Genomic DNA, 26,105 nt, shown 5'->3' with positions numbered 1-26,105 from the left:
GAATGTATTTATCTCTTTCAGTAAAAAGAGCAGCAATAATATGTTGAACAACCCTGAAATAAATTTTGTCATGTAAAAAATTAATTACGCATTCCAAACCTGGTCACTGTAGTCCTCTGGGAATTGCCTCCGCACCTCAGGATCTGTAAATAATTGACAGATAATATTAATTGGCTTTGGATTAGTGAGCAAGCAGAGAATCACACATTAATATTTGATCAGAAGATGATAGCAACCCTGGCAGGGGATCCAAGGAGGGCAGCTGGGGCTGCTATGTTGATAAGAGCAGGGAAGGACTTTTCAAGGCTCTCCCTTTACCCTCCTCCAGAAAGACAAAAATTATATATAAAAACACACAAAACACATGAAACCATAAATATCTCTGTGTACATATATACACACATCTATATGTAAATATAGATTTATAGAAATTGTAAGAATTATCCTGGTGAGACACTGAACTTGTGCACTATTGTCCTGGCTGCAATTTGCCAACTAAGCTTGTGACCACAATGTGGTTCCCAAAAATGCACCTGGATTTTGTTTATAATCAGATAACTAGTTTTGCCAGCTACTGACGCTCTGTGGGGATCAAACTCCATAGATGATACTAAATTAGACATCTCTCAAAATTACTCTATATTAATGCTCCCTACAAAACAAAAAAATATTTATCCAGCATTTGAAGGAGGTAATTAATGTAGCCCTGGAAACTCTAATGCTTCAGATTAGCAAACATTCAGGACAGCTGCAACATCTTTATCCTTTTGCCTTGTCAGAATAAATATAAAAATTTGATAGTATTCTCTGAGTTTAGAGATGTTCATAACACAAGAAAATATAATTACTGAAATTACTTACATGACAACCTATTTAAAACAGACCTCTTTAAAGCCATCCATTTTTCAAAGAAACATGGCTGAGAAGACTAGATTAATTCTACGAAGAATTTTTGAATTTGAAAAGCAAAAACCAAAGCACACATCACACAAGAGCTGAGAGTAAAGACTAAGGCATGGAAAAGTCAGCTGTTACCCTGCACAGTTCCCACCCTTTGTGTCCTTATGGGTTTGGGGGGATGAGGCCTCACTCTCTGGACACACAGTTACCAGATTCTTTACTCTCAATTCACTGTTTGCACAAATGTTGATGATTCTGTAGGCAGTGACTGCATCCATAACCCCCACTGCTCAATTGCTGCCACACTGCCTGGCAGCCAGGGCTGGAGGGGAAGAGTCAGGTTTATGGCACTGTTATTTCAGAATAGTCCCACCCTTCAGTTCTCATTGGCAATGTTTACTTCAGTAATAAATTTGTGGATTGGTGATTCAATTGCTAGCAGATGCAAACTTCTTATTACAGCATATTCTTTTTACATCAGGAATCCAGCAAGGCTGTTCATTAATAAACTTTCTAGCTTAACTTCTTCCAGGTCACCAGTACACATATACAGTTACATACAGAATGTATCAAATTTTACACATGTATATGAGCAAACCCTTTTACATAACACAGCAGAGTAGAAAGAGAAAGCAGTGGATCATATTTTCAAAGTCAACATAAATCAGCTTACAACAAACCAAAAGATTTCCCTTGTCCTCCTCTCCTACAATGTCCTTACACTTTGTACATCAGTTGAGCAGACTTTCCATCCAGCAGGATTTAGCAACATTTTTCATGTTGACTCAGTCACAGGCATTGTCAGTGATGCAGAGTGTGGTCTGTGATCAAAATGCAGGGATGGGGATTTCCTGTACAAAGTAACAAGGAGTAGCTTCCCATCACCATCCAAAGCTGTACCTCTAACATTTCTTTAGTATCAATAGCCTGTAACAGAGGATATTTGAATTTTCAAAGTTACTGAAATGTTTACTTGATCTGCAACAAAGTTATTTTCTGTAATTATTTCAGAAATTATGCATTTCTGAACATTTGTCCTTGAAGGCTGGAAGCACACTGCTGAAAGATTAGACCATGGGTTACGAAGATCTTTACAGTGCTGCAAAAATTACCTTTATAATTAGCTTAAGACTCTTGCTTCTGAAACAAAATTCTGTTGAGTGTTCTTGCCACAGAAAGCACTGGGATACACCCTTGCAGTCAGAGCAGCCCCATTTCCATCCCTGCTATCCCTGTTGTCCCTGCCTGTCCTCAGGAGGAGCAGTGTCACCCCAGCACTGCTGCCCGGGGATGGATGCAGGATTCTGACCTCCAGAAGACTCAGGGAGGGTGAGTTACCTGCTGCTGTGGTTTGCATGCCACGAGCGGCAGGTATGCTGCATTTAAAGAACCCTTCCTAGAGGTCACTAGGAAGTTGTGACCTTAGTTTCTCATAAACTGTGAGTAAATATTTAAAATACCCATTTTTTATTTTGTGTCTTCAGTGGATAGCACAAACCCTTAACCCCACACTAGGTGAATGCAGGTTTTATTGCTGACACATTTCGTTTTCCCCTCTAGCAGCAGACTCTACCTCATACCTACGTGTGTTTCACAGAGCATTGTACCCACTACTCAGCCCTGTCCAAGCTACTGCTGTTAGTATTGCAGTAAATATGTGAATGTTGCCAAGCTCTAAACCCTATTACTGCCTCTCCCTACAGAAACTTGTTCAACAGAAAGCCAAATACAGAAGAACACTGAAATTAGCTGTGAACTGTATAATCCCATTGTTCAATTTCATGGCATTTAAGACACTACCTTCCCCTCCTCACAAGTCTAGATGTTAATCCATGCTGTAACCTGATTTAATTTTCCAGATGACAGGATGGGAACACGGTACAATGGCATATTAGTGTAACTATGCTGCTCTTTTATTCTCAACTTTTCTTACAAGATATAGTAGAGTTTTGTTTTGCAAGAGGCATGCTTAATTATTCTAGTAATAGAAAAACTCAAACTGGTTTCTATTTGAAGAGTATGGAAATCAAAGAACTAGGGAAGTTCTTCACAAAATTTTCAGAGAATATTTCCCACACAAAACCAATACATCCTAATCTGTTTCTTCTGATCAATCTATTTAATCCACTCTGTCTGCAAATCGTCGAGACATACTCATCCCAAGGTGAAAAATGGTGAAAATTACTTCATTTTTCCTCCCTAACTGATTTAACTCACTACTTTAAGATGTTTATAGCTGTAATCCATCTAAAATGAAATGGAATTCTCTTCAGAGCAACTGTAAATTCAACACCCACTTACATATTACGGTACTTATGCAGCACAACTAAAATGTAAACTTCTTTCCAAACCTCTGCAAACTCCATGTCCTGTATTTGGTACATCTGAAGAGCTCTGCCTGGCCCTCAACTGCTGCAGCCTTAGCATGGAGGTAACACCTGGGAGTGGGGGAAAAGTGGGAGGAGGGAAAAAAAAAGGGACTGGGGGTGGGGGGAATAAAAGCTTACACACATAAGACAACAGAGAAGAAACCTCAGAACAAGTTACAGTAGAAATACATATTGAATAAAAACTACATTTTTCTGGATGTGAAGACTTCAATATTTTCCTCTTAAAGTACTTGTTATTCTTAAAGTATACAAGTCAGGAAACAGCCAACATGTAAAAGAAAATTCTATAACCATGTCTTAGAAACTGGATTAAAAAAAAAAAAAATACCCCAAAGTATCAATATGCAGAGTAAGCATACATAGCAGGTTGATTATTCAAAAACACAACCCACATGAGGATAGTATGCAAGGAAACTATTCACCTACCAGATCACACTTCAAACAAACACTCCATTTCCAGGACACAGCCTGCATCTTTGTGACACATTAGGCACAAAAAAGCAGACACTCACCTATGATTCTCAGGTACTGAAGTTTTAGTGAATGACAGACATCACCAGAGGAGTGAACCAGCAGTCCTATATACACATCAGCTGCTGTCCAAATGAGTACATTGACAAAAAAGTCATTTTTAAAAAATCCCAAACTTACAACTTTGCCTCTTTCTCTAAACAAAACATTTGGAAGTCTGCCCTGCAAGTGCCAAAAACCTCACTGGTAGCATGAAAATGCTTTTCACAACACTTTAACCTTGAAACAGAATATAGGGTTTGCAACTCACACACACCAAGTTCAGTAAAATGATCCAAAAGTGGAGAAGACTGAGAGCAAAGGGAGCATAAAATATACATCATAGGAAACAGGAAGGGAGAAGACCAGAACAGATTAAGCAGAACACTATGTATGATTTCCATAATTGTTTTTAATTAACACATCGAGAGCCAGAGGGGCAGTAAGGAGTGAAACTTTCCTAGGCAGTGTTCAGCAGTATCATATATATATATATATATATATATATATTTTAAATCCTTTCAAAATAAAGCAGGCTAAGCTACAACTTCCACATAGATTTTTACTTACAGCTACATCCAGTTGTCCAGAATAGAGAGATATGGAGAGGTAATAGCCCCAACAATACAAGAACTGGTAAAAGTTGTCAAAGTTGCCTTTAAGTACACCTCAAGTACTCATCTCACATGAGTTTTCCAGGATGAGTCCATCCAGCAGCAGCTCTATGACCTATTCAGATCAAACTTTACATATGGGACTTTCACTGATTCTACCATCCAAACTAAACTTCCATCTAAAGGAGTCTTGGATAAATTCTTTTCACAATTCCTTAAAATACTGAAGTACAGTAAGTGCAAAACAGAAACAACACTCAGCCCTTGGATAAGAAGACAAGAAAAACAATGTTTTACAGGCAGAAAAGACCATGTTTGTCTGCTCTTAGCAGTTCCTCAATAGTTACTTGGGGAAGTATCAAGTTGTTGAACTCTGCAGCTTGCCACTTAGAAGACATTCAGCATCACACAGACATTCCACTACAGAAAAGAGTTCAAAATTGTATTTCTGATTTTCTCTTCCAGTTACTACTTTGAAAGAATCTGTTCTTTTATTTCAATACCATTTGAAGAGCAAAAGTATCATGAAATAAACAGATGCTGGAGAATTAAAAAAAAAAAAGACAAAACCCCACTGAAGGCAGCTCTGATATAAATGTTAATGTAAACATAACCACAAAAACTGATGAGTTGTTTCAAACTATATTTCATTTTCAATCTCTTCTGCAGTGTGAAGTGAGTCACCTCTCTCCACTGAACAAGATTAGCTCTTCCCTTGCACAGCATTAAGCTGTAACAGGAGCAGATCAAGAGGCAATGGATTGAAGAAACTGCCTGGGTCAGAATCAAGATCTGATAACTGGTAAGTAAAAGGTTATTGGAAGTTACACATCAGACAGCTAGATCCTTTTATTAAGTAACATGTTCCACCTTCAGCTGCTATTATTTACTCTCTCAGATCCAGGTTTAATCAAAACTTTACCAGTTCTTTTAATGGGAGTTGTGAAACAGTTGTGTTGCAAGCACTGAGGATTCAATACAGAAACAATATAGGGAATTACCTCCATATTAAATACTTAACTCCTTTTGTATCATTCATACCAAGAAAACAGGTTAAAGCCAACACAGCTGTATCACAGTACAGATTAATTTGTCTTCTACTAACATTCCAAACTGTAAGAATAAGGAGATGTTAGAAAGCAGATTTCCTCAGTGATCAGAAAATCCAGAACTAGTTCTTTACAAAGTGGAGAAAACTTTCAGTCCAGATTAATTTTTAATCTGATAATACTGGTATAACTAAAGTTAGAACTATAAAAAGGGGATGCACTGGGTAGAGCCAAAGCTAAAACATCAGATTAAAAGACAAAACAAGTGTTTATTGCAAGTCTCATTTGTTACATGTTGCTCCCATCTCCATTTGAGGTCTTAAAGATCTTTCGTATCTAGTGGCTAATTTCTTTGCTGATAACTCAACTCCACATTAAAGCACTGGTGATGAATCTTTTGAGTTTGCTTTACTATGCACTTAAGGGGATATTTCTCTTCATCACCATCTGTTCTTCAGCCAACCCAAAAATTAAGTACTACGGGAAATCTAAGCCCCGCTCCAGGAAGCCTGTAAGGAGCAAGTTTTGAATGGATTATGTTTTTAATTCTGTTTTTTCCTCCTGCAATTTTAGTCAGCAAACTAAACAGCAGCTAAACTTGCAAAAAATACAGTTAGGTAGCATCCTACTTCAATGTTCAAGAAATGCACAATTGTTTTACAAAATTAAATTTGAAGTGTTTTGAAGCATTTTATAGGCTGTCTGTAATAACTATCCAGAAGAGTTTAAACATACAAGTTGAAGAGGAACACCTACTTGAAGTGTTTAGGTTTTGGGGTTTTTTTAGTCATTTTTCAAGTTTGTGTTTGATCAGTACTTTTTCATCTCATAACCTTTTCACTACTTCAATAAATTTAATAGAGATATGTTTCAAGTGCCCAGGCCATGAATACTGAATTCTTTTCTCTCCTGCCTCTTTGTATTTATATTCTGAGGCAGCAGAGTTGCCTGGTGACAGCCTCTTCACTTCAACAGCAGCTGGCAAGCCCTCCTTGTCCTGAAAATATGAAAGAAACAATTAACTAATATTTCATGCTAAGATTTAAATGTGACAATCTGGAAGTGCCAATACCACACAGGGTAAGAGTTACAAGACAAGATTTTTCTTAACTTTCAGAAGCAATAAAGGAAGAAAAATAAAAAGACTTTTATCACATGTAGCAAGCACACAGCAAAAATTAATCCAGAGTTAGTGCATCACTGAGAGTGCAACAGAACCAGACAGAGGAAGTGATTGTGCAAATCCACCAATTCACTTCTACTTCCAGAATGCAAATGTTCAAGTTGCACAAGATAAGACCTAAGCAACCAGAGTTTTGACATTTTTACAAGAAACAGTCACCCTCTTTAATATTTACAAGGCATGTAATTCAAATTGCTTATGTGTGCCTATCTGCTTTCCCAAGACGACTGCTTCTGCTGAAGGTTCAAGCATGTGTAGCCTGAAACAATTTCTTTAAGGTAGCTTTTTACAGAAAAAACAGGAGACTTACATTTGATAAAATGAGAGGTTTTATTCAACTTAATTCACTGGTATATTAATAAGCACCTTCACTGAAAAAATTGTACTGATAGTCAGTACAGTTAGACAGGGTATCTATCATCTCACTAAAAATTTTTATAACATTTTCATCACTACAGAAAAGGCCTGAATATCAGAAGGATTTTAACTGCAAAACAGAAATGCACTGGGAACATTTTAAGATATTTGATACTTCCAAGTTGTATCATAGTACATATCCCACTATCAAGATACTCCTGAGACAGTGGACTAGGTTAATTCTGAGCAAGAATATTTCATAGTAATGGCATATTTGTTTAATGGCCAGCCCTGGAAATCAGGTGTCTATATAAAACAAGTGATTGCATTAATTTCCATTCCCTTTTCCTTGCCCAGCTTTATTACACTACAAATTCCCAACTTTCAGACTTTTTCAAGAGCTCTGAAAAGGCAACTTTAATTCACTTGCACAATTTTTCTCCAGAGGTTGATATTCAAGGTGTTGAAGATCATCAACTCCCATTGTGCTAACAGGTAAATCTGCTGGGGATGACCAAGGACAGGAGGAGTGTAAGAGGCTGTGGCAGCACAAATCTGGGCTCCAGGATCTGCACATCATCACTGCTCTGCAAGAACATCCAGTAATAGGATGGGAGAACCCCTAGAACAGGAGGGAGAGCAGTGTCCTACAGACTGTAAGTCCTCAGAGAACTTCTCAAAATAACTGGGAAAGCTGATGGGGAAGAACATTCAGAGAGACATTTTTCCCATCAGGCTTAGTAGAAACATCACTGATAGCCAGAGCTCCACGGGCACTATAGCACAGTCCTGTGCTTGGTGCTGATCCCAGGACAATGAGGGGAAGCAGTTCTCAAGAAATCTTGAAGACTAAAAATAAGCTAAAGAGCTGTGGTGGCTTTTATCAGAGACAAGCACACCTTGAGGAGTGGATTCTCTTTTCCTTTTATCTCATGCCATGTCTAATTGAGCTTCTATGCTCTCTCTCCTCCCTAGCTGCTTTTTGCAGCTCAGAATTCATACCACTTTTGTACTCATAATCAAGACAATTCAAAGTATCAACAGGTGATTTCTGAAAAATCCCCTCCCTGTTAAACTCTCTTTACTTGCCCTATATCCAGTCATCCATTTTGGAGCACAGAAATGAACAGCATTTACAGTAATTTACTTGCTGAAAAATAAACACACCACTAGCTCTATATCACAATGCTAATACTTCATGTCACAATTGTTACACTGAGGCTCTACTGCCTTTTCTTAAATGATCAGATGACCAAGTTTTCTCCATCTTTTTACACAAACATATATGGGTAATTTTTAAACATGAAAGATTAAATTAGAAGTTACACACACAAACAACTCCTTTCTAAAAGGCTCAAATCACTGTATTTACATCTGCAAGTACTCACTTTATTACTACAACCTTTATAACAGAGCTTAGGTTTGCTTCAAACAAAACAGGGTTCTCGGTGACAGAAGCACAAGAAAAAGCCCTGCATACAGTTAGTCTACAAAGAATTAACTGGATTAATTAGCAAGGGATTTGAGAAGCAGCTTGGAGCTAGAAAACCAAAACACTAAATTGTTTAAATACTTTGGCAATGGATCAAGGTTTCCAGGCAGCCCTATGTTCCTTTCTCTCTCTTTTTTTTTTTTTTTTTTCACTCGGTGTTTTAACACATTTAACCTGACGAGGTACTTTTCATGAGATATGAATGACACTGTCAAAATACCAAAAAAGAAGATGTGAATTAAAAAATGCCACAAGCTGTTAGCAATTCTGCCAACATGCACGAGCCCAGGCAACATTAATTAAAAATCAATAGCTTAGGACATAAATAGCTCTTATCTCTGTTATAGCGTATCTCTAACATAACTCTTTAATAATAATAAAAAAAGCCAATGGCTTTGCTATTATACTGACTGAATTGACCACAACAAAGCAAAAGAAATGAGGCAAAAACACTGAGCAAAGAAACACAGATGAGAAAGGGAGGACAGGCATATGAACGATTGGAATGTTTCAGCCACGCAGCATCATTAACACCAAACTGGCTGGAAAGAGCCACCCTGCAAATACTTGCAGAATAAGTTCCCAGAAAGAACATTTCAGGTTTTTAGTGCTAATGTTATTCTATACAAAATCCTGCATGCCAAGGAAATACCGTACATACCTGTCTGTCAGCCAGACCTTATCAAGCAGCATTTTTATTACGTGCCTCAATTAAAGATTAAGATACTGTAAATTCTCTTATAATTACAAAATCAAGGTGAGAAAGAGGCAGGAGATCACACTCAGTTTTTTCTTTTTGACTGACATGATCTTCAAACTAAGGTTACATTAGTAGGAATCAAAGCTAAAAGACTTAAGTAAAACTTGGGACTTAAACCACTGCTTTCAGAAGCTGTTTCCAAGTTTACAGAGCACCAAACCTCTGAAAGACTTAAACCCATGTTCTAAGGAGATTACCTAATGCACACCAGGGTGTTTGGCTCTGCCATAACTCCCAGACAATCATGACAGTCCAGATTTCTGAAGTTTTTACAGAAAATTAATATAAAAAGGATAAGGTAAGAACATACTGGAATAGAAAGGTATTGCCTAAGGAATCTTGCACCATCCAATTATTTATTAATGATGGACATACCAAATGCTTCTACCAGGATACAGCAGTGTAAACTCAATGATGTAAAAGTCAACCAGGAGCTATTTAGCAAAAATATATTTATTTCAGCACAAAATAAAAGAAAAAATTTCATTTACCTAAGAGCCATGTGTACCTATGCCAAGACACTGAAATACTCTAAAAATTTCTGCAGAAGAGCAGATCATAAAATTTTAGGACCCTTAAGACGGAAGTCTCAGAGCAAGAAGGATTATTTTGGTAGTGACAATTACAAAGTTGAGCTCTCAAAAGCCCTTACAGCAGATGACAATGTGCAGTGGCAGTCACCCTCACCTACAGTACACACACCTGCAGGTGAAGAGCAATGCCAGGTTTGGGGAAGACTACAGCTGACAGCCAGTCAGTCAGGAATTAGGAGTCTGTTGCATCTGAGGAGACTGAATGTGTTAAAACAAATACTGAAGATGGTTTCCACACAGGTCTGAAATCCTGAATTCCTTGTCCCACCCTCTTGGCATAATCCCACCTCCTAAAAATTTAGTTTAGTACTAGAGTGCAGAAAAAGTAAAAGTTCCACTCATAAAACACAGATGCCAAGTGTCAGGACAGGGAAACACAAGACCTTGCTTTTCAGTAAGCCTTTTGGTCTAAATTTTATTGAGCTACAGACAAAAAGCAAATATCCTTCCAGGGGCCAAAGGTGTGAGGGAGAAGAAAGGGAGCAGAAGAAACCTATACATACAGAATTGCTATACTGTGGGGGGAGCAGGTGCAATTTTTATTTTGTTTTTTAAGATTGGTTTTTGTTTTTTAAGAGTGTCTTGAACTACCTAGATTCTCAACTGTTCAACTTCCAATTGACAGTTCCAGTCAGCCTAGTTTAAGGTGTGCTGAATACAAGTTCTGGTTGCTGCATATGATGCAACTTCATTCTTCATCTAAAAAGTTACTTATGCAATCTTAATTTTTAGTAGGAGGTATACATTAGAAGTCATAGTTGCTGCTGGTAGTGTTCCCCTAAATGGAATACACTGGAATTCCAAGTTTCCCCAATATTGTTTAATGTCACTGTAGAAACAAACTGTCACTTACTAATATTTCAGTAATCTTCGCTATTGGAAGTTCAAGAAAATAAAACAATTCAGAGGCTTTGTTACATCATCTGCCTCAATTTAATTTTATCATTATAATTAAACTGATTATAAGATGCAGAAGTAATTTGTAAACTCTTTCAAAGGACATGATTTACATTTTTCTTCTACAAAGATGAACATATTCCTTCTAACATGGTCCACTTGTGTTAAATATCAGAGATAGTTATACTACATAGATTACAAAAAATGGAAGATATTTCTGATATGTTTTGGGATTACTTGTAGTATTCTAACACTGTTTATAATACTGGTGCAAATACTGCCACCAATGAAGAAACAAACATTAAAAAGGTGTCCTTTAAGCTTCCCTTTAAGGCATCTACCATAAGCGTATAATTTGCTCTGGACATCATTAAAATGTAAAGTTAATGAGGATTCAGCTGAAAACAGAAGAAATGTAACCTATTTTCAGGCAAAACTTCTAACACTGCAATCAGAGGGAAAACCTCTTTGATGTCTCTTTGTCTCTTCTCATTAATTTTCTTTTGGTTTAAAAAAAACACAAAGGCTGCTGAAACTAAAAAATGCATGGAAGTTTAAACATGGTAATTATAGTCAAGCTACAATGAGGTCATTAGGTTTTTAAAACTTTGAGATAAACAAAATTGAGATGTATGACTTTTAAAAACATGTCAATTCTCAATTTTAATTGTCCATGTGATGCCCATTTTCTTCTTAGGATTTGTCTAGGTACAGAATTGCTTCAACATGATAGAGCAAAGGACCTAATCCCATATCCAGTGTAAAGCAGAGCAGTCAAGAAATGTATCAAAATCTCAAGCACTGTAATTACTGTACTACTGATATTTGCCAGTGCAGCACAGCATGCTTTTTGCAAACTCTATGCAAGAGAGATGGCAAATTGAAATATTCAGCTAAATTTATATCTGCAGTTCAATAAGGAATAAAAAACCCGAACAAGTTCAATAATTCTATTTACTAACTACATCTCTTTTTGATGATGAATACTGCCCAGGTGCACATAAAGCTATATACTTTCCAGCAGAAAATATCTAAGAACTATTTCATTACAGAGTACGACAGAACCTACAATACCCTGAAGGGTCTGTATTTTTAGTGAATAATTTACAAGTAAATTTTCTCAAACCATAATCAAAGCAACTTTTATGACTCCCGTATATAAGATGACAGATTATCACAAACATTAGTAAAGCATTTAAGCCATTAAGTCAAAAGAGTAAATATACAAGACAAATATAACATCTTTAGAGTAGATCAGCAATATTCACAATGAAGCAAAGTAAATGTATCTGTAACATTTTTGCCAGTGCTTCCACTGGTATCACCTCTAGATAAAATGGGATGAGATCAAAGTGTTAGTCTGCAGTAATTGTAAGTATGAATTTTAATACATTTGTGGACATGCTACAGTTTTAATAAGAGAATTACCCCATCCAATCTTTGTCATGTTTGATAAACTTTTCAAATAAAACTGAGTGAATGATCAACAGGCAAGCATCAGATAAAATCAGATACTACTGCAGGTGCAATTGAAGAGCAAGTTTAGAAACAAATCTGATATGGGGGTTTTGAGTATAATTCCCTTCATCACCATTTAAAACCTTGGAACAAATTCTAAATGTGGAAATTCTTTTGGCTACAATATCCAAGATACTGTTTTAAAAGTACTCACTGAAAGTGTTTTTTTTCCCTTCCCCCTCCATTCCTTCCCCAGGTGTATCTGCTATAATTGTTGAACTCTGGGGCAGACCATACATTTCTGGCACACTAGGTCAGAATCTTCACACTTGCTCCTCATCTTTTAACTGTGGCACTTTCTACTCAGATTATTAAATTCTACAGGGCACAGTGTTAACATTACTGATCTAAGTGGTCATAGACTAAGCACAGACACAATCTCCAAACCCCAACTTATCTATGCAAGACATGCAGAGGAAGCTTCAGTACAACTGGATGGACCAAATGTCAGTCATTCCTGGAAAGGTCCTTGCAACATTAGTAAAAAAAAAAAAAAAATCTCTAATCTTAATCTACAGGGAGTCTACTTAAAAGTAATTGCTTCTTTGTTTCTTTTTCACCTGAATGACACTAATTAAAAGTTCTTTATAGAAATGGCTGTATCTAGATTAACAGCTGATTGCAGATACATTAAGCTTTAAGCAAAAGTTAACACCCATTAATGAGATTATCTGTTGTGATTAAATAAGGACAAACAAAAACAAACTACCTTGAAAAAAACTGTGACTAAGAACAAACTAAAGTTATAATTACTCCCTTAAATAAAGCCTCAAACACACACCCTTTAAAAACAACTTTTTTACTTTATTCAAAGTACAATCTCTTTGAGATTATTGGAATAATTGCCCTACTCTTAAAGGAGCACATTAGCAGAGAGTTAATTACAAATCTTCATCAAATTCCTAAATGCTTCAAATGCTGAAATATTAAATGTTTCAGTAGTATTTGGTATCTAAAGTGAGTCTCTCAAGAACACTTTGAAAATGAACAACCACTCAGACTCCTCCATAAATTCAAGGAAAACTGTAAGTACAGCCAGTGAATGAAAATAATTTGTTAAAATCGCTAAAAAAAAACCTCCCTGAAAAAGCTTCAGTTTAGCACTTAATTTCAACCTGCAGTTAAAAAGGCACTAGCTGTCAGTCAGTTTTCTCACCCAACTCTATCATGAAAAGAAAAACTGACAGATCACAGGAGCTTGCCTTTGTAAACCAATTCGGGAACTTTCATGCTTCTTATTTGTTAGGTTAAAGGTTAAATTGCTGACCTCTGCCCTCCTGCTTAGCAGCCTTTCCCTTTTTCTGTAAAGCTTTATTTTGGGGCTGTATTTACATGGATTAGTCTCTTTTCACGCTAAGATGGAATCTGTTCACAGCCAAAGCCTTAGTTCTGGTTGTACAAAAAGCAGTCACAATTATTCAGCAGCAGACAATGACCATATTGTGGATTTACAAAAAAACCACCTCAGCCATGGCAAGTTCTGTCCTTGCTGCACAAAACAATAGAAGAAAAATCTTATCAAGCATTCAAGAGAAAGCAAACAAAGCAGGCCCACTGTGAACTTGATGAAGATGTCAAGCTCCTTTAAAAAAAATATAAATCAACAAAAGAGTTTAAAGTCTTGTGAGTGAGACTTTCTGTGCTGAATTCTTCTGTCTAGTTAAACAGTGCCAGCAGCAGCAATATAGTGCAGGCTAGGAAATACTGGTGAAATAGAAAAGACTGTAGACAGAAGTAGTTAAAGCATGAAGCAAAAAGGACAAACAGATCTCTTCCCACAAAATAAGTTACAGCAATGGAAGAACATTTAGAGAGACCTGATATCAGTATTCTGGGGCTTTATTAATCTAGAACTGTCAGCTTCAAGAACACACTTAAAAATTGTGTTAGATAAAACTGATGACTTGCAATATGGCAGACTCTAATACTTTTACATACAGTGAGTTTCTCTTCAATCTGAGCTATGTATTTTATTTATATGGTAAAAGCCAAACTGTGAACTGTCCTCAAACAGTGCTGCTGACTGGATCTGGAGACTGCAGTCCTAACAGGTTCTTTGTGAAAATCTTCCACCTTGCTGGTACCGAGAAGTGATCAAATGGGAAAAGAAAAGCAAAGCAGCAGCTTAGGAAAATAAGAATTCCCTAATACTACCCATCTACTTAGATTTGGTTACTTTTCCAATTCTGCTTTAGGAAGTTAGGTATGGCAACCAAAAAAACAATAAAGATGAGATAGGAAAACTTGTGATGTCTGAATTTCAGCTTATATTCAACAGAAAGCCCTTATTTAATGGAGACTTGAATTTTGCAGCTGCTTTGTTCCTCCTGGACCTTCAGTGTATTATCTGTTTCTCGAGACAGAACAAGCAGACTTCAACCAACAAAGTGTTTTTACCTCAAAAAACCAAATCTGAGAGGTGCATGGGTAAGGATTACAAACTTTTGAATGACCTGCTCTTCACTCAATGCTACTCCAGTAATTTTGCTTCTGTTCAGGAATATACTGCACCCCTAGGGGAGGTACTGCTCTATTATTTAAAATTACAACCTATGACAAAAATAAAACGATAAGGAGCAGCAGGATGCCTATTTTGCAGATACAGAAACCTGCTAGTTCTCTCTACCTGTGAAGTCCTATCATGGAAACCATAGTGACAACTGCAGAATAATTTTAGGGCCCAAGCACATCATGACTTCTCCCAGTAGAGTTAAGGACTTCGATTAGTTAAAGTTATAACATTTGTGATCTACTGCAAGGGGGGTGGGAGTGGGAAGGAAAGAGCTATTACAACACAAGGCTAGAACATGAAAAGTAAAGAAGGAAGTACTTAAACTACTCACAAGCTTCTAGTAGGAACAAGATTAGTAGTACATGCTACTCTCAGAGCCAATTCAAATGCAAATTTCATCCTTTCTCTCAAACAATGATAAACTCCCTCAGAGTTAATAGTTTCCTTCTAAGATTTATCTCCCTTTTCAACTTAGTGGTATGTTTTAGAGAAAAGAAAGAAGCACATGGCGAGTCTTACAGCAAGACCTTTAAAATTCTGTCATAAAAGAAGTAGTATAAACTACATTTCCCTTACTAATCCAGTGAGCATTTGTTAACTCTAACACACACTTTGTCTATGCTACTGCATTTAGGATTCTAACTTACTGAAAGAAAAAAAAAAAAAAAAAAGAAATCCTTTAGCTATACTAAACCATTTTAGCTTTTTCCTTGAACACACAGCAAGAATTTATGCTACACTCACAAAAAGATGAAAGATGAGGTCCTTGGAGAGAAAGGCCTTTTGGCACACCACATGGCAAAGCTACAGATTTGACATACTTTATACTGTCTGCTTTGGCGAGAACACAAAAACCCCATACAAAAGCAGGCTATGTTCTCCCAGACAGGGGTGTAGGGGAGGTGTCTTACTCTTGTGAGCATTTACTTTCAAATGTTCATACTTTAGAGACTATTTTGATCGGTTACTTTAGACTAACAAATTCTCTTTTTCTACAAGAACAGTTTGACAGTTACAGACTACAATTCTCCTCAAAGCCCCATCTAACAAGAGAAGATCTTTGGCTGAGGTCCAGCAAGATCCTTAAGTTTGTCACATATTTTTGATGATCTGCAGCAGTTTTAGGATCATTAAGAGCTCTGAAAATATAAAGAAAATTTCTTAAGTAACTAAATACCTATATAAAGAAAATAAAAGCATACTAAAGTAAAATTGCTATTAGATTCTCTCTACTTCTGCATCTCAAAAAGAAAAGAAAAAAAGGAAATCTTTCCGTTGAAGTTTAAAAAATATATACAGTTCTAAAACTTTACTCACAAGCACACAATGTCAGTAGTACAGAACCAACTTTTTAGAAGTGCTTAAGCTAATTTAAGCAGTTATAATTTGTAAAAGAAACAATATGAGTTCTTCATAATTTGCTACTCCAACCTCTGTGAAGCTTCATTATTGTGAGATGCCATGACAAATATGCAAACCCTCCATTAGAAGGACTTCACAACACATGGGCACACGTTTAGCTTCTTGAATTTGAGAAGCACCAGCTACATCAGTGATGACACAAGCAGCACGGACATCAGCTGCTGCCAAGATTTTGGCACTGAAGAAGAAAGGCACTGAAAACAAATTTTGGTTTTATGCATCTTTCTTAAACTGGGGTGTTGTGCTTTCTTAAACAAGCTGTTGTGCTAACAAAAACAATGGCAGAATGTAGTGTTCAGAACTGCTACAGAAACTATTTCAGTGTCAACTAAATCATACACTGGAACATTTCTCTTAAATCATACTTATCTACTTAGGTGTTAGAGCAGAAAAACAAAATTCATGCAGTTATACCAGTAAAATTCTGGACCCCATGTATCTGTTTGGCAATAAACTGTAATAGAATTCCCCTCTTCCTACGATTTTTGAGGCTTTATTTCAATTCCCGATGCAAGGTTAACTCACATCAGTGAAACCTCTAAAATTCACCATGATAAATCTAAAACCTTTTTGTTTAATTGTGCATTTTAAATCTAAAACCTTTTTGTTTAATTGTGCATTTTTTTAAAGCAATACATCTGGATATAGTGAGGCAGATGGCCTCCTTATTTCTAAGTGATAATTAAAGTTAGACACCATGCTATTGTCAGAACTACACAGCACTAAAATGCACAAAGACATAAACCCCACACATAGGTTTCATAGGTCTTATGTGAACAGGAATTTGTCTTAGTAATGAACTTTACTAGCATCTTACTCCATCCTAGTCACACCACTACACAAAAGGCACCTGTTCAGACTCTCTAGTCCAAGTCAGGTTATTAGTCAGGCTTCTGTATCAGCTCTGCAATGCACCTTCCCCTCTGAGTCACAGTCATTACCCAGTACTTACCCAGCACCACAACAGAAAAAAATGAAAGTTTTGGTCAACATTTTCCCTAGAATAACGTTCAATTTTTAAATAACACCATCACTGTTTTTTCCTGTCTTACTCAAAGTATGTGGGAGCTGGTGAGAAGCAACTTGGAAAGTTCCTGTGCTTGACATACTTGTATCTGACACACACAACACAGATTCCTCACGGGGTAACTTCCATGCACTGTCACTGTAAAGATGCAGACTCCATTCCTGCTATTCTACTTGGTTGCCCTAGACTTTTGGTGAGAAGGCATCAATATTTTATCAGAAGAGCATATGATCAAGACAGCAGTGCTATTCGATGAAGCTGAAAAGTTCTGAATTCCAGTCAGCCCAAATAAAACAAAAAAGTAAAAGAGTGGAAACAAAGCTAAGATAAATGCACTTTTGAGACAAAAGTTTTAGGCCAGAGAGACCACAGCTGAGCTGATCCAGTGATCATTTCCTTTCTCAGTTCACACATTTCATTGTGATTTGGTAAAGTTCTGCCTGGATTGGAATAAAATGTTTGCTTTTCCAACTTCTTTGGTTTTGATTAAGTTTTCTCTTCATACCTTATTAAGAGTACAAAACATCCTCCAGATGTTCCTGAAGTTTACATTTCTAGGAATCAAACCTTAGGCTCATGGGCTAATTCAGGCTGGAAGGGACCTTGGGAGGTCTCTAGTTCAACCTCCTCTCAGAGAAGGGCCAGGTGTGAGTTCAGATCAGGTTGCAAGTCAACTGTCTGGGTGACTAAGAGGAAGCCTTCTATAAGATAGTCAGTGGGTAACACTGCTTTAATTCATTTCAAAAGTTGTTCCACAAATAAACATTTAATGCAAGATTGTTAACAACTACATGAACAACAAAGCTACTTGAACATACAGCTGTCAGTGGTTAGTAACACCAGTCAGTATCTCCCATTTCAGCAAGATACAAGTGAAACATGAAATATATTAAAGTTTATAATTACAGCTGATATTTAACAGTCACATTGAAAACATCCTTCACTACACAAACTTTTGAATAAAACAAAATACAGGCACGTTTTACCATCCCACAAGCCACACAATCTCCCACACGAGGACTGTTACTGCTCTGGAGAAATTCATTCTCAAGACATGTCAGAATGATATTAGACATGAACTTCAAAAAACATTTGTCCTTTAGGGATCCAGTCCATGGGAAGAAATAGCTTCTTTAAACATGCCTAGCAATTTGGTCCTTACACACCTCTTACACATTTTACTTTCTTAACAATAACTATTGCCATTTAATGTAAACTCCCTGACTGGGGAAAAAAAAAAAAGCAAAAAAAAAGCTGATACATACTTTTTGGTTTTCTGGCCTAGAACAGCTAGTCAAGAAGTAGAAAAGAATACATGGAAGTCTCTAGGTCTGTGATTTGCTCAGGGTTACAGTACAGCTGTTAAATACACTTGATGTTGTGGAGAACCAAACATCAACCTTTATTTACAACAGAAGGACAGAATATGTGGGGACACAAAAATTTAAGACTTCTGAGGCTGACCTCAAATAATAATTAGAAAAAAACCAAAACCCAAACAGTTTGTAAAAAAAAATATTCAGAGAGAATTAATAACTTCAGAATCTATGACCTGTAAAAAAAAGTAAAACTTTTTATTTACTAAAAACAATTTCTGAAGATTTTTCACCTACAATTGCATGCAACAAACCAATGAACATAACTAAGTGAAACTCCCACAGATTCAGTTGGTTTATAGAACAAAATGTATACTAAATTCTCCAATTAAAAACCTGTAAAGTAGTTTCCGTGCTTTTTAACCCACCTTCCCACAGCAGGGAATTAATCCCTCCAGGGGGATGCAAACAAACTTCAAAGAGAAGATTATACCCAGACACTAGTACTGTACAATGTAATGTTTATGGTCAAATTTGTTCAGATTTTCTGGCACTAGAATCCAGGTCAGATGTGCAGAAACAAAGACCAGTTATTAAAAGGGCTCCTGCAGTTACATCAAATGGTGGTGATGGCACATAGCAGTAGGACAAGCCAGGACTGTATTCCAGTCCCAGCTCCTATGGAGGCTTTGGCAGTAAAGGGAAGAATTAGAGCTATGTGACTTTCACCAATTGTAACAAACAAATACAGATAGAAAAGGCAGTAAGTGGCTTTCCAGTTTATAAAATTAAAACCCCTTTCCATTGGCTCATTATAACACAGATAGAATAAACACCTGATCATTTCAAAACACATAAAAAGAATGTTACTTCAGCGTGTATTAACTGATTACAAACATTTCATTTTGACATCCCTCCTTTTCATAACATTCTAGAGACTGATTTCACAAAAGTAACTGAATTCTGGGATTACAAATTTCAGCCTTTGCTCTTCCTGCTTATCTGATCAAATACATTTTCATGTTGGTTTCAGCAGTTACAGGAGTTCTGTAGCATAAATACCAGAATACTATTACACAGAAATAACATTACAGAAAAATACTTCTACAGTTATGACTTGGTAATGATGTTTGGTAAAAACAGCTAACCAAATCATAAGCTGCTTTCCTGCCTTATTTCTAGGTAAGTACATTTGATCAAAGGAAAAATTCCAGATACAGTTCAAAATACTTCTGTAAACAAGTACAAAAAAGGAAGTAAAAATAAACAGCACACAAGAAGTTTTGCAGGTTTTTTTGTTTTATAACTACCTAGTCCTTATATGAGAGGCAAACACACATTTGAAAACGCATTTAATTTTTCAACCTAATGAAGTTATTTCTATTTTAAAAGACAAAAATAGTCAAAACAGTCAAAGAAGTCAGAAACATATTCCCAATCAGGGACAGAAGCAAGAATTTTTCAGTATTAGCCCTAACTGTAAAAGATTCTGCAGAACCAGTAATCAAGACATCTTTTAAAATAGCCTAATATTAAATATTCTTCATTCTCTCACCATACAGGGTTCTTAAGAATAGTTTTAGCCAATAAATTGGTAGAATTACAGTGCAAAACAGTACCTTTCCCAGTGCAACTGATTCCTGAATAGGACACTTCTGCATAAACTTCAAAGGTTGTTTCCGGGTTTTGTCTGAAAGGAACAAAAAAGATATTTAGCACAGTGAGAATTTTTTTCAAGTGTGTTTTCAACTCCTCAGCAAAAAGAGGCTCTAAAAATGCATACTTTGCAATGACAACTCAATAAACTAGATTTCTTGGTTTACAGTCTGTGCTGACTTTACACCAGACCTTTCTGGTATGTAAGAAGAGATGGCTGCAGCTCAGCTGAGCCAGGGTGCACAGGGAGGCTGCAGACAAACTTCTACAGAGGGAAAAAAGAGAACCAGAAAATAGAAATCAGGCACACAGAACCTTAAAGTCAATTCAATCACTGTGACGAGTCTGCATCTCTAGATGCTGAAATATCTCAGTTTTACCAGAACTTTCATTCAGACCTTTGCCAGAGAAAGAAAACCATGCCTGGTATGTCACTAGATAAAATGTTACTCAGAGAGACACCAGTTGCTGCAGTTCTTGGCCACACCAGGAATTTTGATTACATGTGAAACTTTTTATTTCACCTTTACTTTCAAAGGAGAAAGTAAATCATCTACGTGCTAAACAAAGAGGGGTTTCTGACAAAAAAATATAATCCTGAATACTCTTTTCACCAAGCTGGAAGCAGTTATGGTATCCAACATGGGACAAACAACCCAGGTTTGCATTTTCATTACTGTGACCCTCGAATTCAGCTTCACAATCCTTATTAGTTTATAGGAAAACAGAGGGGAAAAAAAAAGAAGCTGCAGTCAAGAGGGCGCAAAGTCATTTCATGCATACGTTAAGAGGCTCTATTTAGGATAAAGACAGTTCCCCTCTCTAATTTCTGTCAAAATATTTCTCTCCCTTTGTCAAAAAAAAAAAAAAGGCCATGCTGAAGAATATTAGAGACTCCAGTCTTAAATTCAGAAGGCTGCCAGATGCATGTAAAATAAGGAAATAGGTTTAACAGCCAAAAATAAAACCAAATTCAGCTACATAATGTAAATTAAGCTTCAGGAAAGAGACTTATCCAGCACTAGAGTTACAAATGTGCCAGTAATAAAGTAAAAAGTCAGTAAAACATTAAAAGAAAAAACAAAAACCAAAAAACCAAAGAAACTTTGAGCGTGTATCTCAGATCTTACTAATGTAGCTGTAACTGAAGCTCTGTAATTACATTTCATCAGGAGCATGGAAAGGCAGCAGGTGATTATATAAGACAGCATATTTTTGAGTTAAATTCCTGACTGCAACAATTTTAGCTACTCCAAAATTTTTCATGAGATTAAGGAGAATCACACATTAGATTGCAAATGTCTAGTTACTGAAATAAGGATTTTGTGAGTCTGAACATGTAACATTTTATTCTTAGATTTTCTGGTTAAAATCAAGAATCAAAATTGCATAATTACTGCTCTAATTTTATGGCTGTTGGTACAGTGATAAATTGTCTCCTATGTGTTAATGTAAACCAGCTAACATTAGAAACTTGTTGAGGTATAATTAACTTGTGAATTTTGTTACCACCATTACAGCTAAAGATGAAAATAATGACAAAACACACACATATATATATGCTAGAATTTCTACCTGAATAATCATTTAAATAATCAAACTCATCTTACCAAGCATCACAAACCAAACATATAAACATGTCAAGGAGTTCAGCCTACTCTCCAGTGCATTTCTATTTTTTAATCCTGCTTTAACACCAAAAGAGATTAAACAAAACATTTCTAACCATGCCATAGGCCCGCTCAGTGTAACTCCAGTGGCTCTAAGCCAAACCCCACACCTATTTAAAGTGAGAGAAAAGCTACTGTTGGCTTCAGTAGCACAGGATCTACAGTTTTATAGAGCACCTCTCAGGAGCAGCAATGGTTCACCAGTCAATTCATGTTAATTTCATTTGCCTCCAGTTCCCAACTGCTTTGTCTCAAGTAGCCATTCTTCAGAAAGCTGCATTTGTAAGTTAAGAGAAATCCAAAATCAGAAAATCAACTGTCATTTGGTGGGATAAAACAGATTTGCATAGCTCTGATACTTCTCTCAAGAGTTGCTGCATAAAATCCACTTCAACTGTGGAGATTCTCAGTTACATTGACAGAATCATGGTACAGCATGAGGATGAAGTAATACCCAAGTAACACTAGAAATGTGTTTTTCTTTTGTATATATTGCTGTGCAGCCTTATCTTACCCTCCTTATTTATGACTTTATTTTTAGCACCCTGTTTCCTTAATTAAAATTTTATAAATTTTATAATATTTTTACAGGTAAAATAAAATAACAAACACCTTCATAGTATTATGTTAGAGTCTGTGCTCAATTTCTTTGGTGAAAACACTGTACAACAGGGCTGGAAAAAGCACATAACATATATCAAAACTTTCAGACAAAAAGACATCACATTTTGTATTTTAATATTCCATGACAAATGTCCACTTATTTCTGTGAACAGTGAAATTAAAGTAGCTTTGCCAAGTCAGAAAGTTAGTTTTAAAGACTGCATTCAACAAGCTAACACCTCAGTGTGAGAATGAAGTCATTGTTGAAATCTGAATATTTTTATAACATTTCAGTGCAATTAAGGAAACAAGTCATACGAGATTTCATACAGTTTGTAAATATACCATAAACATGCATCATAACATATATATTTTGTAGTCCATTTTAAGGACTGTTAAACTACCCTGCAGACATCTAATGCCACCTGTACATTGTACTGAAACCTCAACCAACTGAAATCAACCACAGCAGTAGAAGCTTAAACACAAAGATTTCTTTCCTCCCAACAGCCACTTGAAGACCCACAGTCAGCTAACAAATGAACATACGGATGCAATTACAAAAATACATAAGAAATATAGTTACAAAAATACTGGATCACTTCAGAAGGAAATGCAACTTTTTTGTAAATAGGAATTTCCAAAGGAGTTTTAAAAGAAAGAAATGCTTCTGTGATAAATGCCAGTTACCTGACACAACCTCTCCCACAACCAGTGTGACAGGTCCAACACAAAGCTGAACCCAGGGCTCAATTTACCTTTTCCTCGCCTGCAGCTGCACACAGCTGAAAGCTTACCCTGCTGCCAACTTCTTGGTTTCTTTCACTTCATTCTGATGCAGCTACTGATAATTTTTCTAAACAATTTTTCACTCAAATCACTCATTACTATACATCCATCAAAAATACAACTAACACCCACAGGCCCAGGCTTCATGCAAAGTACATCCCAGTGTGTTCAAGTGATCATGTGCCAAGGAGCTGAGTATCTCTCATGATTATCAATCCACAGCGTGAAGCAAGGGATCTGACTGCTGGATATTTGCTAGGGCTCCAACACTTCCTGGTGACACCACCAAAGGAGGCACACCTCCAACTGCCCAATTATAAACCAGTTGTCTTGTTCACACTTCCATCTGCCCCAAACAAGGAAGCCTCTTATCAACCTGAAAATCTTTGTCGGATTAAACACCCAGCTCAGAAAAGCAGAGCAGAAAAGCCTCTTACTCAGGCAGGTTCTCTCGTTCTTCATATATTACAGGACTATTTTGAAATTCAGTCCCTACTGTACTTGGCCACAGTGTTCCATCTGAAGTAGGAAAATAAGCAATTTATTAATTGTTGCTCAAGGCAAAGTTAGTTAATCACAAAAAGGACTAAATGCTTTCTCATAAGTTCCAAGAGGAATGGAAAGTAATGCTTAGATAGGGTTATCACCTGTGTTCTCCCAGTTACAGAGGAAGATATGGGCTTTGTCTGTAATCTTGAAATATATATTCACTCCATAAGACTTTGCACAGAAAAAAGTCCACTGGCAGCAATAAATAATTGTAACTGCTCCACCTCCTCACTGGTACCAGAGAGGTTTCCAGTTGAAGTGCCTCATCCAAGTGATTATGCTCACATTCAGCAAAGTGAATGCAAAGCCACTCCAGGTCAAATAAGCTCTCAAAAATCCAAAGATGGCAAACACAGCTTCTGGATTGAGAATGTAGACAAAAGTATGTAGACAATTGAGTATGTAGACAAAAGAAACTACATTTTAAGTGAGCATCGGCCTTGTAATAGATTTAAGATAAAGTCATCATAAGAAGTCACTTTAGATCATAATCTTGAAGTGACCTGAGCAAGGGTGACCACAGCAAGATCCAAAGGTGGAACTTACAGATGTAACCTGCTCTGCTATCAAAATAGCAACAATTTTAGATTCTACCTGTATTGAAATGTGAGCTAAGAGTCCAACCAGCTTCCCAGACTTCTGTTTTCTTTATAGCAACAGCTAAGTATCTCCTGAAGAAAGACATTTTCTTCCTGGAACCAACAAACCATCTCAGTGCTATCCTTACAAGCACTAATTACCTGCTTCAAGTGCCCTAAAACATTTGGCTGGATAGATACACATTGGTGTCTACCCAGCCTCTGGGCTTGGGAACATGAAGATGCATCACCACACTAAAGACACAATAAACTATGTCTCCTCCAGCCTCGCATTCAAATTAAACAAGAAGTGAAAAGTTGAAGCCCTATGTAATCTTGAAGAACACCCTGTTCAACAGCACCTGCTAAAATGCTGAAGAAAACACAATCTAACTGGATCTCTCCACTCTACCACACCTTTCATGCACAAAGATGTCAGCACTACCTGCTTGGCAATAGCTTTATGATACCTCTACCTGTCTCAGAGGAACTGAATTTGTTTGAAATGGCATATAAAAGAACTGAGATCTTTAATGTGACAATACCAACCATACAAACTAATAAATCAACCTCCAGTTTTATGAAAAGTAAAAATATTGAGGGCATGCTGTAGGCCCAAAACATTAATCGCTTGCACCACTCTCCTCCTTTGTCCCAGTCCCCTTGTTAATGCACTTTCCAGACATGACAGCTAGACTATCCATCTTTACTTCAGCATACTCCATCCTAGGCAAGGAGGCTTCAAGCTGCCTCGACCCCACCACACCCCCAGTACAGATGTCATCAGTGCTGGCAATGCAGGTTTTCCCACTCCAGCACCCCAACCCTCTCACGTCCTGCACCCATCACACTCAAGCTGCCCTCACAGCCTGGCCCCAGGAGCTGCCAGACGGAGCACTAATAATAGGACAAGAATAGACAGCGGACCAGGTTTGGGTTTGAGGGCGGGAAACAACACTGTTCCTCCCCTCCTCAGGGCAGGGGGCCGGGGGAGCTCCGTGCCCCGGGGTCGTGCCGCTGAGGTGGGCTTGGGCAGCACGGGGCCCTCTCCCCGCCACCTCCCCCCTGCCGGCCCGGGGGCTGCCCAGAGGGGGGGAGGCTTCTTCACTCTTCTTCCTCCCCCTCTTCCTCGCCCTCCCCCGAGGCCTGCAGGCTCGGCCGGGGTCTGGCCCGCGCGGCCTCGCAGGGAGCGGGAAGGAGGGCGGGGAAGTGCCCTTCTCGCTCTCCAGAGCGCTCCCGCTTTCCTGAGGGCCTGCAAGAGGGGCTGGAGAGCTCCGGGGAGGGCACTCACTTGATCCTGGATCCCATGGTCTCTGGGGGGCCGCATAAGCCCGGGCCAGAGAGAGGTGGGGGGGAGGGGGCCGGGGCTCGGTGGGCTGCGCTCTGTCCGCCGCTCGCCCCCTCACTCCATCCCGCCCGGCGCCGCCGTCGCCTCCGTCACGTCACGGCGCGGGAGCCGCCGGGAGCTGTAGTGCGGCGGGGCCGAGGGGCGGGGCCACCGCCCGAGGGGCGGAGTCACCGCCCTGACCGCCGGCGGCGCGAGAGGGGAGGAGTCGCTCCCCTCAGGGACGCCTCAGGACGGGGTCCCGGAGAGGATGGGGCAGCGCTCCTGGGACACCGCTCCTGGGACACCGCTCCTGGGACACACAGGGCTAAACCACGGCTCAGAGTGCCACCGAGCCGGAGCGGCAGGGAGGGGGCTGAGGGGAACGCTCACCTG

At 38.0% G+C, this 26,105-nt stretch overlaps 1 protein-coding gene across 2 annotated transcripts in view; it reads right to left on the bottom strand.

The window, feature by feature from the left end:
- Positions 1 to 25,829, bottom strand: part of DENND1A (DENN domain containing 1A) — a 165,000-nt gene extending 139,171 nt beyond the window's left edge. For both annotated transcript variants that reach the window (XM_030460968.1, XM_030460967.1), the window contains exons 1-3: positions 25,677 to 25,829; positions 20,160 to 20,230; positions 100 to 143 (exon numbers count right to left, since the gene is read on the bottom strand). In XM_030460968.1, the coding sequence (XP_030316828.1) occupies positions 100 to 143; positions 20,160 to 20,230; positions 25,677 to 25,693 (132 nt within the window). In that variant the 5' untranslated portion in view covers positions 25,694 to 25,829. The remainder of the gene's footprint in view (positions 1 to 99; positions 144 to 20,159; positions 20,231 to 25,676) is intronic.
- Positions 25,830 to 26,105: the final 276 nt, after the last annotated feature.

The sequence above is a fragment of the Calypte anna genome, chromosome 17 (genome assembly GCF_003957555.1).
Source record: "Calypte anna isolate BGI_N300 chromosome 17, bCalAnn1_v1.p, whole genome shotgun sequence".
Lineage (NCBI taxonomy): Eukaryota > Metazoa > Chordata > Aves > Apodiformes > Trochilidae > Calypte > Calypte anna.
The sequence above is the reverse complement of the archived record's forward strand: the minus strand, read 5'-3'. Positions and strand labels throughout refer to the sequence as shown.